Source organism: Oncorhynchus mykiss, chromosome Y (genome assembly GCF_013265735.2).
Source record: "Oncorhynchus mykiss isolate Arlee chromosome Y, USDA_OmykA_1.1, whole genome shotgun sequence".
NCBI lineage: Eukaryota > Metazoa > Chordata > Actinopteri > Salmoniformes > Salmonidae > Oncorhynchus > Oncorhynchus mykiss.
Window position 1 is genome coordinate 34,715,781 of NC_048593.1, and position 15,979 is coordinate 34,731,759.

The 15,979-nt window shown below is 40.6% G+C and overlaps 1 protein-coding gene across 1 annotated transcript; it reads right to left on the minus strand.

Moving 5' to 3' along the window:
• Positions 1 to 158: 158 nt before the first annotated feature.
• LOC110510156 (tumor necrosis factor ligand superfamily member 10) lies at positions 159 to 11,452 on the minus strand. Its single transcript, XM_021591513.2, has 5 exons — positions 11,125 to 11,452; positions 8,593 to 8,742; positions 5,446 to 5,482; positions 5,250 to 5,342; positions 159 to 2,846 (listed from the first exon to the last, which is right to left on the minus strand). Exons 1-5 carry the CDS (start codon positions 11,302 to 11,304, stop codon positions 2,383 to 2,385), a joined length of 924 nt encoding a protein of 307 aa, XP_021447188.1. The 5' UTR covers positions 11,305 to 11,452; the 3' UTR covers positions 159 to 2,382.
• Between the last annotated feature and the right edge of the window lie 4,527 nt (positions 11,453 to 15,979).

Here is a 15,979-nt window from a genome sequence, read left to right on the forward strand (position 1 = left end):
AGTCAAAGAGTCACTCTTTTTAGACATCGCAAACAGTTTTACATCAAACCCAAACAAACCAATAACACATTGTCCATTAGGATGTGGCCCTGAACAGTGCTTAACAGGAAGTTCAAAATTGGCTCTGACAATACTTAATATTTTTTGATTTTTTTTTCCCCACAGGTATGTTGCCTGTAAAAATAAAACGGGCAATGTTTTTTAAAACCCAATTCATACTATCTAATTTTTACCACATTCTTGCCGAGATAGGCCTCTCTTTTTTTTTTAATCGCCTGTGCACATGAAGGCAAGTTCAGGGGTGGAGTAGATGTGGGTGGGCATCTATAGTATTTTAATAAATCCATTGAATATAGACTACACCGTCACAAAGAAATCCATTATTAATTTGTTTTTAGGCAAATCCTAAAAAACATAAGACAAATAAAATGTATTTTCAAATTAATAGAATGGCATATATTGGGTTTAATTATGTGACTGGTCTGTGCAGTCTATGGGCTAGATGGCTACGCCATGCACATGAAATCCATAGTTATTTTGTTCGTTACACAGACAAGACACATGTAGGCTACCCTGATCACAATCAACATACATATTTTATAGTAGGCTAAGAATTTAATGAAATACAACAGAATAAAATACAAATAATATTTTTGACACACAACGTGTGGAAACGCTGTCATGACACAAGTGATATTTTGAAAACAGACCAAGGCAATTTCATGCTTTTTTTAAAAATCCATGTTTCAGCTCTTACCATCACTCAGCTTTGTTAGGGAGCAGACTTAGGGTCTTACTTTGAGAGTAACTTGGCGAACATTACAACAGTCTTAATTGTAGAGGCTTTGTCGCCAACATGGTCTCGGAGTATTTTGTATTATTCTGTATTTAGCATGATATGTTATGTTTCGTATGGTATGTTAATTAGTGGGATATCCATTTCATTTCGTATGACATTATGGCAATTTTTTGTTGCGGTTAACGTTAGCTAGGTGGCTAGTTGGCTACCGCTAATTTTAGCTAGTTGGCTAACATTCGCTCTAGGGGTTAAAGTTAGTTAGTTAGGTTAGGGTTAGGGGAAGGTTAGCTAAACGGGTTAGAGTTAGCCAACATGCTAAGTAGTTGCAAAGTTGCAAAAAAAAAAGTAAGTAGTTGCTAATTAGCTAAAATGCTAAAGTTGTCAGTGATGAGATTCAAACAAGCAACCTTTGGGTTGCTAGATGTTTGCGTTATACTTACTATTATAGTATTATTAGCTAGTCGTCTACAGTAGTACTAAGTTACTGTCCAGTGCTGAATCTCTGTCCCACTGGGCACACACTGGTTGAATCAAACAGACGTTAAATTGATACATATGTCCAGTGGAGTATGACTGAAGACTAGTACTGATATCTGGTTAACTGCAGTAATCAGTAATACCTCCACCCACAGAAAACAATCAAAAGTTGTTGCTGAAAAAAAGCAGTTCATTGCTATTTTATTTAACTAGGCACGTCAGTTAAGAACACATTCTTATTTACAATGATGGACTATTTGTAAAGCCTCCCCAGCCAAACCCTCCCCTAACTCGGACGACGCTGGGCCAATTGTGCACCGCCCTATGCTAAACGGAATAAATAGTAGAATTCTCAGTATGATGAAGGAATCCCAAGAGGGCCATTACCAAAAATCCCTTCGAGCCTTACCGACGCCCATTAAATAAGGTTTTGTACAAATGAGAAGATTATGCCAGGATCAAGAAGAACTTTCACCATTCCTTGTTTTTACCCCTTGAGCCCATTGTTTGTTAATCATCCATGATTAGCTATAGTTAGAGCTTGTATTCTCAATAGGTACATTCAACACTAAAATAAAACCCTGGTGCAAGAGTGCTTGTTTAAATCAAAAACAAATGTTAAAATTTAAATCAAATTTAGTGTAAGTTACAGGTCAGATCAGAGCTAGTCTTGGAAATCCCAGACTTGGGGCAACATGTACATTGTGGGAAGCAACCGGTATGTCTAGAGAGATCAGGGCTGAAGAGTGGTTTCATATGGACCCCAGAGCTAAAGTTATCGTTGGTAGTTGGTAGTGCTGCATGCCATACTGTATATCGAAGAATTCACACATTCCTTAGTCTTATGCATTTCCACTATCCCTCTCAGTGCTGAAGATTCTTATTTGTGATTGTGCTACAGTAGCAAAGCGGGATGCCAATTAGTCCGCACCACTCTTATTGAAATATATAGTTCTAATGTAGCCATCTGTGAGCCAGTTTTATTAATGGCCTGTGCACCAGTCTGTGGCTAGCTATGTCAGAACCATGGTGATTTGTAGTCTATGTACAGTACATGTTTAGCATCCTCTTGTGTGAGAGAGCTTTTCCCTCCTTAACCTCCATGCTCATGGGTCAAATCGAAATGCCCCAAAATAGCTGGATGAGTCCTCTGCGTGCACGGCTGTAGGCGACGACACAGAAACAAAGATCTCATCCCCGGCCCTCAGCTCAAACAGGCCTCCCTGGTAGACAGAGTGGAGGGCATACTCAGTGTCAGGCGCCCAGCACTTGGTGCCCACCCCCTTCAGCAACTGAAGGGGCTTGGCGTATGACGTCTTCTTGTAGACACACTGGACCAGCTGGTAGCTGGAGGAGCCCCCATGGTGGTTACCCCCCTCGTGGGTGAGGGAGGGATAGCGGAAGTACACCTGGGCATACAAGTAATAACGTCCGGACCGGGGGATGCGTAGGCGTCCATGAGACAGGGTCATGTTGTGGAGATGGGAGCCGAAACTCTGGTTGCCCCAGGACCGGACCGGGTGGCGGCAGGACTGATGCAGGTCTTTCTGAGGGGCCAGGGATATAGGGCCTATAAGGAGGACAAAGGAAGATATTTCAATACAGACAGACAATTCAAAGCATTACTACTGTAGACTCAAAGATGAGTTGGCCTATACAGTGGCTTGCGAAAGTATTCACACCCCTTGGCATTTCTCCTATTTTGTTGCCCTTTCCCCTTAAACCACTCAAAGGTTGCTTTAGCAGTATGCTTAGGGTCATTGTCCTGCTGGAAGGTAAACCTCCGTCCCAGTCTCAAATCTTTGGAAGACTAAAACAGGTTTCCTTCAACAATTTTCCTGTATTTAACGCCATTCTTTCTGTATTTAACGCCATTCTTTCAATTCTGACCAGTTTCCCAGTCCCTGCCGATGAAAAGCATCCCCACAGTAGGATGCTGCCACCACCATGCTTCACTGTGGGGATGGTGCTCTCGGAGTGATGAGAGGTGTTGAGTTTGCGCCAGACATAGCGTTTTCCTTGATGGCCAAAAAGCTCAATTTTAGTCTCATCTGACCAGAGTATCTTCTTGCATATGATTGGGGCTTTTTTTCTTTAAGCAATGCCTTTTTTCTGGCCACTCTTCCGTAAAGCCCAGCTTTGTGGAGTGTACAGCTTAAAGTGGTCCTATGGACAGATACTCCAATCTCCACTGTGGAGCTTTGCAGCTCCTTCAGGGTTATCTTTGGTATCTTTGTTGTCTCTCTGATTAATGCCCTCCTTGCCTGGTCTGTGAATTCTGGTGGGCGGCCCTCTCTTGGCAGGTTTGTTGTGGTACCATATTCTTTCCATGTTTTAATAATGGATTTAATGGTGCTCCATGGGATGTTCAAAGTTTCTGATATTTTTTATAACCTAATTCTGATCTGTACTTCTCCACAACTTTGTCCCTGACCTGTTTGGAGAGCTCCTTGGTCTTTGGGGTGCTGCTTGCTTGGTGGTGCCCCTTGCTTAGTGGTGTTGCAGACTCTGGAGCCTTACAGAACAGGTGTATATACACTGGGATCATGTGACACTTAGATTGCACACCGGTGGAATTTAACTAATTATGTGACTTCTGACGGTAATTGGTTGCACCAGATCTTATTTAGGGACTTGATAGCAAAGGGGTGAATAGATATGCACGCACCACTTTTCTGTTTTATTTTTATTTGTTTGTTTTTTAAACAAGTCATTTTTTTCACTTCACCAATTTGGACTATTTTGTGTATGTCCATTACATGAAATCCAAATAAAAATCCATTTAAATTACAGGTTGTAATGCAAAAAAAATAGGAAACACGCCAAGGGGGATGAATACTTTTGCAAGGCACTGTAGATAATTGGATTCCTTTAACAAGGGTTTCTTTAACTTTGGCGAAATCTGTGCAGTAGGGAAACAGCATTAAGGTGGATTGGATAGGAGAGAGAGAAAGCGGCAAGCGAAAATTCAGTCAAGAAACAAATAAGTATCGCTGTTCTGACGTATTTGTTAATGAGGACAACATTACTGCGTTCATGTGGATACATGATCAGATAGATTTCTGGTGATCTGAATATGAAAACACTGCCCTGTTAAGTCTGAGGTTTATGTGAAATCATGACATAGTTAGAGATGAGCGATGCCACGCCTTTATTTGCTCAGATGGTCTTTGAAGATGTTCAGGTTCGGTTCATAAGCGGTCGCTTCGGACCCCCGGATGTTAAAAAAAATATATTTTTAAGAAATTAGTCAGGGTCTCAACTTACAATTGAGAGTAAGAATAGTAGAATACACAATGTGTAATTTTTTAAATTTTGGATGTGCATCAGCAGTTTTTCTCTTGTTATGTCTCTCACTGACAGTCCTCAATTGGCCATGTCAGCTAACAATGTTAGACTGGTAGTTACTCTAGCCAGCTATCAAAACTTGTAGTAATCGGACAGATACCGACCGGGCCCACATTGATTTTCAAAGTCATTCTCACACATGAATCATATTAACATGGCAAAAGTCATTAAAGAATGTGTAGAATTGCAGGAAATGTACTATAAAATTGCAAGGTTTTCTTTCCGATCCATGGCAAAATGTGTAGAATTGCAGAAAACGTACTTAAAACTGCAATATTTTCTCTACGTTCCATGGAAAAATGTGTAGATTTGCATGAAATTAACTAAAACTTAAATATTTCACTACACCGTCGAGAGGGGTGCCACCAAAATATTTGCCGTGAATTGGGGTGCGACCCAATCAAATTGCTTAGGGCCCCCAAAAGGATACAGCTGGCCCTGCAGATGTTTGATATTAGTACAGTGTTTTTAAAGCTATACTGTTGAAATTGACTGACATTCTGCAATTTTATCCCAGCATAAAAACATTAGATTACATTAGATTAAACGAAATCAAAACAACTCTGACAAAAGTGAATGTCCCACCAAAAGAACAAGAAAGCACAAACATACTAGTCTCCCATACCCTGTAAGCTACTGTCTCGGAGTGTGAGGTGAGCAGAGGGCTTCTGATGCCCTGCAGAACTGACGGGCTTGGTTCTGGGCTGGGCACTGGGCTCTGAAAAGGAGCATAGCAGTGAGAGAACAGTAGCACCAGGAGTGGATATTAGATAGATAAGATATGCTATAATGATGACGATGACTGATGGATGGATGATTACCTGGAACGGCGTGTTTTGCAATAATGTTTTCTGTCACCTGAAAGACAAAACCCCTTTTTAAGATGTGGCATAGAGCTCAATAGAGAACACACAGCATAGGATTGAGTATAGTACAGCCTATCTATGACATGCAGTGCAGCATTCCTCTTGAGCGATCCAATTCTTTGTAATTCCAATTTCATGCTGAACACAATTTTTTTTTTTTTACAAGCTCTTTTGACAAAGTCGAGAGGGTATACATTTTATTGGGAACTGGACACATCCCAGTAAATTATCTCACTCCCTAGATTTCATGGAAAAACACAAGGAGGCGACACACCAGATGTGCGACTGCCTCAATTGGTTTTTCAACTGAAATAATGAAAAACAGCTGTGCTCTTTGAAGATGAATCATCATGCACTCTCAAATGCTACTCCCACCCACCCCTTGATCAGGATCTACACTACCGTTCAAAAGTTTGGGGTCACTTAGAAATGTCCTTGTTTTCCATGAAAACATACATGAAATGAGTTGCAAAATGAATAAGAAATATAGTCAAGACGTTGACAAGGTTATAAATAATGATTTTTAATTGAAATAATAATTGTGTCCTTCAAACTTTGCTTCGTCAAAGAAACCTCGATTTGCAGAAATTACAGCCCTGAAGACCTTTGGCATTCTAGTTGTCAATTTGTTGAGGTAATCTGAAGAGATTTCACCCCATACTTCCTGAAGCACCTCCCACAAGTTGGATTGGCTTGATGGGCACCTCTTACGTACCATACGGTGAAGCTGCTCCCACAACAGCTCAATAGTTCTTGCATAGTTTGTAGCTGTGCTCTGGGTCATTGTCCTGTTGTAGGAGGAAATTGGCTCCAATTAAGGGCCGTCCACAGGGTATAGCATGGCATTGCAAAACAGAGTGTACAAACCCTGTACAAATCTCCCACTTTACCACCATCAAAGCACCCCCAGACCATCACATTGCCTCCACCATGCTTGACAGATGGCGTCAAGCACTCCTCCAGCATCTTTACATTTTTTCTGCGTCTAACGAATGTTCTTCTTTCTGATCCGAACACCTCAAACTTACATTAGTCTGTCCATAACACTTTTTTCCAATCTCACTCTGTCCAGTGTCTGTGTTCTTTTGCCCATCTTAATCTTTTATTTTTATTGGCCAGTCTGAGATATGGCTTTTTCTTTGCAACTCTGCCTAGAAGGCCAGCATCCCGGAATCGACCCTTCACTGTTGACGTTGAGACCGGTGTTTTGCGGGTACTATTTAATGAAGCTGCCAGTTGAAGACTTGTGAGGCATCTGTTTCTCAAACTAGACAATCAAATGTACTTGTCCTATTGCTCAGTTGTGCACCGGGGCCTCCCACTCCTCTTTCTATTCTGGTTAGAGCCAGTTTGCTCTGTTCTGTGAAGGGAGTAGTACACAGCATTGTACGAGATCTTCAGTTTCTTGGCAATTTCTCACATGGAATAGCCTTCATTTCTCAGAACAAGAATAGACTGACGAGTTTCAGAAGAAAGTTCTTTGTTTCTGGCCATTTTGAGCCTGTAAGTGCTGATGCTCCAGATACTCAGCTAGTCCTAAAGAAGGCCAGTTTTATTGCTTCTTTAATCAGAACATCCGTTTTCAGCTGTGCTAACATAATTGCAAAAGGGTTTTCTAATGATCAATTAGCCTTTTAAAATTATGAAGTTGGATTAGCTAACACAACGTGCGATCGGAACACAGGAGTGATGGTTGCTGATAATGGGCCTCTGTACACCTATGTAGATATTCCATAAAATAATCTGCCATTTCCAGCTACAATAGTCATTTACAACATTAACAATGTCTACACTGTATTTCTGATCAATTTGATGTTATTTTAATGGACCATTTTTTACATTTTCTTTCACAAACACGGACATTTCTAAGTGACCCCCAACATTTTGAACGGTAGCTTCCTGCCATCCAGGACCTATTATAATAGGCAGTGTCAGAGGAAAGCCCATAAAATTGTCAGAGACTCCAGTCACCTAAGTTATAGACTGTTTTCTCTGCTACCGCACGGCAAGGGGTACCGGAGCGCCATGTCTAAGACCAAAAGGCTCCTCAACAGCTTCTACCCCCCAAGCCATAAGACTGCTGAACAATTCAATCAATTGTGGACGGCCCTTAATTGGAGCCAATTTCCTCCTCATTATTGTTATTCTTATGGTGTTACTTTATACTACTAATATTTTCTTAACTCTTCTTGAACTGCACTGTTGGTTAAGGGCTTGTAAGTAAGCGTTTCACGGTAAAGTCTACACTTGGTGTATTCGGCACGTGTGACAAATAAAGTTTGATTTGATTCGATTTATTTGACGTGTGACAGAAAGAGACCATGATGGATGATTCTTACAGCTTTACCTAATTAGTGAAGAATTTGTTCTTAACTTACTTGCCTAGAAAGGTTAAATAAATAAAACATTTTTTTTGTGGTTTTTAAAGATCAAGTGAAATTCATGTGGTTTTTCCGTAAGAGTAAATTAGAGAATTGAGTATGATGCAATGTGGACCATTGGAAGAGGAAAGCTGGAGAGGAGCTTTGTCTGATATTTGGGTTTAAGCTGGGGGTTAGACCTCCATTAACAACCATGCATCAGAGAGGAAGCTGATGTACGTAAGGTTCTGAAGTATTCCATCACTGGACTAAGCTCTGAGATCAGAAACGTCAACACAGCATGTTACGAGTAAAGCAAAAGTGAATGCTATTATAACTCTCTCCCTTGTTAGAAATTCCATCACCATGTGTATGTAGTACTTCTACAAACATCGTCGGTATTTCAATAGTTTGTAATGAACAAATGTTCATGTAAAAAACTATGACTGTGTAACTGAGACATTGACAGTTAAGCTCCTGCAGCCCTCCCACTCAAACACATTATGGATGACGGAGTGGGTGTTCCCCTCCTCATCCAAGAATTGGATTACCCACTGGGCACACTGGTTGAATCAATGTTTCCTCGTCATTTCAATGGAATTACGCTGAACCAACGTGGAACAGACGTTGAATTGACGTCTGTGCCCAGTGGGCGGGCTTTAACGGCAACTCAGATCAATTCAAACCTGTCGTAGAACAAAGACATACATTATGGCAGCATCAAATAGCAGGTGGTACCCACCTTGGTGACATAGGCTCTTATTCCCTGGGCCAGTTTGATGCAGGGCTCCCCAAACAGTTGAACCAGAGACTCCGGTATCTCCTGGTCTTTCTCCAGGGCATTAAGGAGCCCCAGGCAACGTAACTCCTCAGCCACCCCTTGACTCCTCACCTGCACAGCACAACCCACACAGGACAGGGATAAGTAGGTATCTTTGTCTCTATCTGTATTAGAGGACAAGGATACAACTACTTTGTTTTGGGTTTACCCCATAAAAAATATAGACCTAGTATCGCCATAACATCTGCGATGTAATTATTTTCAATATTATTGTTCTATTTTCAAAGGATTAACTAACCGGCTTGATGGCACAGACCAGAAAGAGTGTGCTGCTTTTCATAAATAAATATATTTATTTTAAAAATACTATATATTATATATACTATATAAATACTATATATACTATATATAAATACTTATGTCTTGTTGCTTCAATACATCCACATAATGTTCCTTCTCATGATGCCATCTATTTTGTGAAGTGCACCAGTTCCTCCTGCAGCAAAGCACCCCCACATCATGATGCTGCCACTGCTGTGCTTCACGGTTGGGATGGTGTTCTTTCACTTACAAGCTTCCCCCTTTTTCCTCCAAACATTATGATGATCATTATGGCCAAACAGTTCCATTTTTGTTTCATCAGACCAGAGGACATTTCTCCAAAAAGTACGATCGTTGTCCCCATGTGCAGTTGCAAACCGTAGTCTGGCTTTTTTTATGACAGGTTTGGAGCAGTGGCTTCTTCCTTGCTGAGTGGGCCTTTCAGGTTATGTCGATATAGGACTTGTTTTACTGTGGATATAGATAATTTTGTACCTGTTTCCTCCAGCATCTTCACAGGGTCCTTTGCTGTTGTTCTGGGATTGATTTGCACTTTTCGCACCAAAGTACGTTAATCTCTAGGAGACAGAACGCGTCTCCTTCTTGAGCGGTATGACAGCTGCGTGGTCCCATGGTGTTTATACTTGCGTACTATTGTTTGTACAGATGAACGTGGTGCCTTCAGGCATTTGGAAATTGCTCCCACGAATGAACCAGACATCCACAGGTACAGCTCCAATTGACTCAAATTATGTCAATTAGCCTATCAGAAGCTTCTAAAGCCATGACATCATTTTCTGGAATTTTCCAAGCTGTTTAAAGGCACAGTCAACTTAGTGTATGTTGTGTATGTAAACTTCTGACCCACTGGAATTGTGATACAGTGTTGAAATAAGTGAAAGTGATAAGTGAAATAATCTTTCTGTAAACAATTGTTGGGAAAATGATCCGTGTCATGCACAAAGTAGATGTCCTAAACGACTTGCCAAAACGATAGTTTGTTAACAAGAAATTTGTGGAGTGGTTGAAAAACGAGTTTTAATGACTCCAACCTAAGTGTATGTAAACTTCCCACTTCCACTGTATTGACGTGTGCTGTTAGTCACACTGCTGCAGTTGTACTTTTTCCAACACGATAACAACAAATGGAAAACATTCCCAGAAACGTGTTTTTGTTTTGATAAGTAATGCAGTACAAGATCAGTCATGTACATGATTTGATTGCTCTGCTTGGGTGCAAGTGAAACAACACCTTTCCACGCCCCCATTGCCAACACCTCAGAACTTAGCTGACTCTAAACTTGGCAGCTTTTGTAACTTTGTACAATACTTAATGCATTGTTAGTCAGGCCTTATGATAAAGTTTGACATAGCATTGAGTTGCAGTGAACTACAAATTCCTTTCCTCTGAACTAGTATTTGCCTGGTGACTGGTGACCAGTTTCATAAACTTTAATTGTTACTTCCAATGAGAGTGTTTTTTTCCCTGGGGGATGTGGTTAATTTGGGTTTGTTTCTTCCACCCCAGACTCATATTAGTGACTTACTGGCTCTTTGTTTGTGCTGCTAACAGGCTCTGCCATCATTGTAACAATCCAATGCCAGACTACAGAAAGAGGAGAATTTGACCCATGTAATTAGTACACTGATTAGACCTGACAGCTCCAGACTACATTGATTATTACAGTCATATTAAACAACATCCAATTACAACGTCTTCGGTGTATGCTGATACTTTACGTAGACAGATTTCACTTTTAATCAGCAGGTCTCATACAATCTAAATGGGAAAGTGTACTGTCTTTATAAGTACGCATTATAGTTCTGATTAGGAGGTGAATAATAATGTAGCCTACTGTATGTGTATTTATTATCTGTAGCTAGAATACTGCTTTTTAGAGTATTTGTAACAGGTTTATAAAGGGTAGTTAGTTCATATACTCTTAATTATTAGATACGTGTTATTTTATTGGCAGACTGATTTGCATCACCTCAAGAAGACTCTATAGGAAACGACATACTTAATAAATGTTTTTATGCATGTACTCTGAATGTGTTGGCATAACTTTCCTGACTAGAGAACCAACTGTGAGCTGAAAAAAAGAGAGCCTAAACAGAAGTTTTCTGGTTGTCATGCGAACATCAGCTGTTTTGTCAAAGAAAACGCCTTACCTGAGCAACTGACATGTTCAAGAAGACGAGGAGTCCAGTTGTCGAAGCTACTTGCAGTACAACCACGACAATAACGATCATTGGGACCCATAACTTTGACTGGACGTCTCGTGGGCTGTTTGATGCGGCCATGATATGTCTTTGTTCAACGACAAGTCTGAATTGATCTCGAGTTGCCATAAAATACAATTGGTGGATGAGGGGGGCCACCAACTCCGTTATCCATAACACTGTCAATATTTTCTCTGTTGAGTGGGAGGGCTGCAAGGACTAAACTGTCCAAATTCAACATCGCCCACGTGTCATTGTTGCCGAACACAAAGGCTTTTTTTCCTGCGCGTTTTTATACTAATCTCCCGTGGGAAGATTCTGTAGCCTATAGCCTGCTACAAGTACTCGGTTTTCTAATTTGAACAGTCAACCTCACTATTTTAATTGGCTCTAATGCTATATGTTTGGATCTGCTTTTTGCAAATAGGAAGGCTAAGTTTGACATGGTTGGTTTATTGATGCTTGATTTGTGTTCATCTAAAATGTAGCCTGTTTTTGTGGTCCTACGTGTTCAGTAGGTTATTGATATTGAGCTTTATTTGTAACACTCAAAGGCTCACATTCCCTCAGATAGAGTGAGAAGAAGACATTTTGTCTGTCCACAAGTCAAACTGGCAGTCCCCAATTTCCTCACTGGTCCAGTAGACTCTAGCTGCAGACCTCATCTTTCAGGATCCTCATCTCTCAGGCTCCTCTCTATACTGCCACCTACTGGAGACCTCATCTCTCAGGCCCTTCCCCTAATCTCTCCAACCCCTCTGATGAACCGCTTAGGGAAAACGAACCCCCTATTTCAATTGGCTCCTGAATGCTTATCATTTCATTGGCTCCTGACTACTTCCTCATTCTACGGGTCACAGTAGCAGCCTTTTTTTAAAACTTCATTTTGATTTGTCTACCTGAACAGAAATAGCCTATTGTTGCTGCTTTATATGATTATTTATGTATTTTAGTTCATGGAATTCTGCTCGTGTCACTATCTCAATTTGTTTAATTTACTTGTTTATTTCATTCTATTTGGGAGACAATGAATTTAAACATATATTGCATTATTGAAATATTATGAATTATGTAGGATGATGACAATAATCCTGTCTGACAGAGAGTTCAGTCCTATGGCAATCCTGGAAGATGAAGATGGGTTCTAGATTACTCCTGCCGGGAATGATATCTTTAAGCCTACCTTTCTCTCAAGACAGTAGGTTCTATGTCAACATTTCTGACTGACTGCCGAAAGAATCTCTCCTCTCGTGCACATGACATGGTTCTGGTCGTAGAGGCTGGTGCGTAGCATAGTTTGGAAATATGAAAAGGCTGACAGCTCCCCTCATCCAGTTCATATTGGACATAGACGGCTCAGATTGTATTACACTGTGCATCCATAGGCCTACCTCTGCAGTGTTTTAACCTGTCACAAGCAGTGGCTCAATTAAACTCAACCAGGGTATTTCTCCAAGACTAACGCTTCGATGTAGCAAGCGCAAAATAGTGGGTATTCAGCCCTGTTTCCCAGCGCAGCCCACGGTTTGTCCAAGGAAGAAGCGGAGTCTGTTTGGTTACGAGATAGAGGATGAGCATGTGACTGACTCAGCAGAAATGTAAAGTGGATTTTTAAATTCAGATTGTTGATTCTGCTATCTAGTCCATCAACAAGCGCTTTACCCAGTTTGAGGAGCACAGAAGTGTTTTCAGCATCCTGTGCATCACTACCATCAAAGGCATGGACATTGCGATGCTTACCAGGGACTGCGCAAAGCTGGAAATGGCTTCCAAATGTAACAGTATAGCTTCCGTCCCTCTCCTCACCCCTACCTGGGCTCGAACCAGGGACCCTCTGCACACAGCCATCGCTCCACAAAATCCGCGGCCCTTGCAGAAACTGCTTCAAGGGCTCACAGCAAGTGACGTCACCAATTGAAACGCTATCAGCTCGCACCACCACTAACTAGCTAGCCATTTCACATCGGTTACACAAGGACATCGACACAAAATACTTCTGCGATTAGCTCAAAGCCTTGAGCAGGACACTGGGCAGTGAGGCTGAACCAATCGACACATTGGAGCACATCTCCAGAAACCAGATTGCCTCCTTGTACCCCAATTCTTTTGTTGCCCTGAGAGTTTGCCTCAGACACCCTGTGATAGTGGCAAGTGGAGAGCGCCCCTTCTCCAAACTCAAACTAATCAAAAACTGCCTGCACTCTACTACACTCTAAAAATAAAAAGGTTCCTGGAGTATCCTTAAGGGGTTCTTCAAATTGAAACTGTGGGGAACCCCTATAAATTATTTTTCAAAGAACCGCTTTTAATTAAGGATCCAGACCTTTTTTACTTCAATCAAAAACATTTTTAAATGAAGGTACAAAAAAAAACAATTCCTTTGTATTATCTTTTACCAGATCTAATGTGTTATATTCTCCTACATTCATTTTATATTTCCACAAACTTCAAAGTGTTTCCTTTCAAATGGTATCAAGAATATGCATATCCTAAAATGACATACCCAAATCTAACTGCCTGTAGCTCAGGACCTGAAGCAAGGATATGCATATTCTTGATACCATTTGAAAGGAAACACTTTGACATTTGTGCAAATGTGAAATTAATGTAGGATAATATAACACATTAGATCTGGTAAAAGATAATATAAAGGATTTTTTTTTGTACTATCATTTTTGAAACGCAAGAGAAAGGCCATAATGTATTATACCAGTCCAGGCAAAATTTTGATTTTGGCCACCAGATGGCAGCAGTATATGTGCAACGTTTTAGACTGATCCAATGAACCATTGCGTTTATGTTCAAAATGTTGTATCAAGACTGCCCAAATGTGCCTAATTGGTTTATTAATAACTTTTCAAGTTCATAACTTTGCACTCTCCTCAAACAATAGCATTGTATTTTTTCACTGTAATAGCTACTGTAAATTGGACAGTGCAGTTAGATTAACAAGAAATTAAGCTTTCTGCCAATATCAGATATGTCTATGTTCTGGGAAATGTTCTTGTTACTTACAACCTCATGCTAATCACATTAGCCAACATTAGCTCAACCGTCCCACAGGGGGACCCACCGATCCTGTAGAGGTTTTAAGAACCCCTTTTATTGGTTCCTCGAAGAAGCTTTTGAATAACCTTTTGGGGTTCATTTTTGAATTAACCCCCCCTTCCCCATTATTATTAATAATAATAATATGCATAACAATAACAACATATTTTAGTTGTCAGTGTTTATGATTTTAGTGGCAAAACAGAATTTTAAAAATCTAATATGAGTTAAACTCCCAGCAGAGCCCCATGTACAAGGGGTATATCCTCTGGCATGTTGATGTTGATGTTCTCCGTATCCTGAGTCAGAATGATTTTGCAGTGGACGGTGATCGAACAGGTTTCCTGTTATATTCATCAGAGGTGTAGGAGGGTAAAGTCTGTGAATTCAAAAAGTAGTAATTATACAGATGATTAACAAAACATGCACCCAACAGTATTCATACCTTGGTTTTTGTGGTAAATGTGAATGAAAAAAACTGTTTTGATAATGGTTTTCATACACACACATTGTCCATAATGTAGAGGCCTAAGGGATATTCATTGAAGAGTTAAGGGAGGATGGTAAATGTGCAAAATAAAAAATGTGCAAGAAATCCTGGTTCAGTCTGCTTTCCACCAGACACTGGGAGATGAATTCACCTTTCAACAGGACAATAACCCGAAAACACAAGGCCAAATCTACACTGGAGTTGCTTACCAAGAAGACAGTGAATGTTCCTGAGTGGCCGAGTTACAGTTTTGACTTAAATCCACTTGAAAATCTATGCCAAGACCTGAATATTTTATTCAGCAATGATCAACAACCAATTGGACAGAGCTTGAAGAATTTTGAAATTAATAATGGGCAAATGTTGCACAATCCTGGTGTGGAGTTCTTAAAGACTTACCCAGAAAGATGCTGTAATTGCGGCCAAAGCTGCTTCCAAAAAAAAGTAATGACTCAGGGGTGTGAATACTTATGTAAATGAGATATGTCTGTATGTAATTTTTAAGAAATGTGATACATTTCTTAAAACATGTTTTCAATTTGTCATCATGGGGTATTGTGTGTAGATGGGAGAGAAAAGCTTTCCACAATAAGTTGGGTGAATTTTGGCCCATTCCTCCTGACAGAGTAACTGAGGCAGGTTTGTTGGCCTCCTTGCTCGTACACACTTTTTCAGTTCTGCCCACACATTTTCTAGAGGATTGAGGTCGGGGCTTTGTGATGGCCACTCCAATACCTTGACTTTGTTGTCCTTAAGCCATGTTGCCATAACTTTGGAAGTATGCTTGGTGTCATTGTCCATTTGGAAGACCCATTTGCGACCAAGCTTTAACTTCCTGACTGATGTCTTGAGATGTTGCTTCAATATATCCACATACTTTTCCTTTCCTCATGATGCCATCTATTTGTGAAGTGCACCAGTCCCTCTTGCAGCAAAGCACCCCCACAACATGATGCTGCCACCCCCACAACATAATGCTGCCACCCCCATGCTTCACGGTTGGGATGGTGTTCTTCGGCTTGCAAGCCTCCCCCTTTATCCTCCAAACATTATGATGGTCATTATGTCCAAACAGTTCTGTTTTTGTTTCATCAGACCAGAGGACATTTCTCCAAAAAGTACGATCTTTGTCCCCATGTGCAGTTGCAAAGCGTAGTCTGGCTTTTTTATGGTGGGTTTGGAGCAGTGGCTTCTTCCTTGCTGAGCAGCCTTTCAGGTTATGTCATTATAGGGCTCATTTTATTGTGGATATATATAAACTTTTAT

Coding starts and splice junctions, on each gene's coding strand:
- LOC110510156 (XM_021591513.2), bottom strand. CDS start 11,304: ATGGCAACTCGAGATCAATTCAGACTTGTCGTTGAACAAAGACATATC. Junction 5,483..8,592: donor TAAGAGCCTATGTCACCAAG/GTGGGTACCACC, acceptor TTTGTCTTTCAG/GTGACAGAAAACATTATTGC. Junction 5,343..5,445: donor TGCAAAACACGCCGTTCCAG/GTAATCATCCAT, acceptor GCTCCTTTTCAG/AGCCCAGTGCCCAGCCCAGA.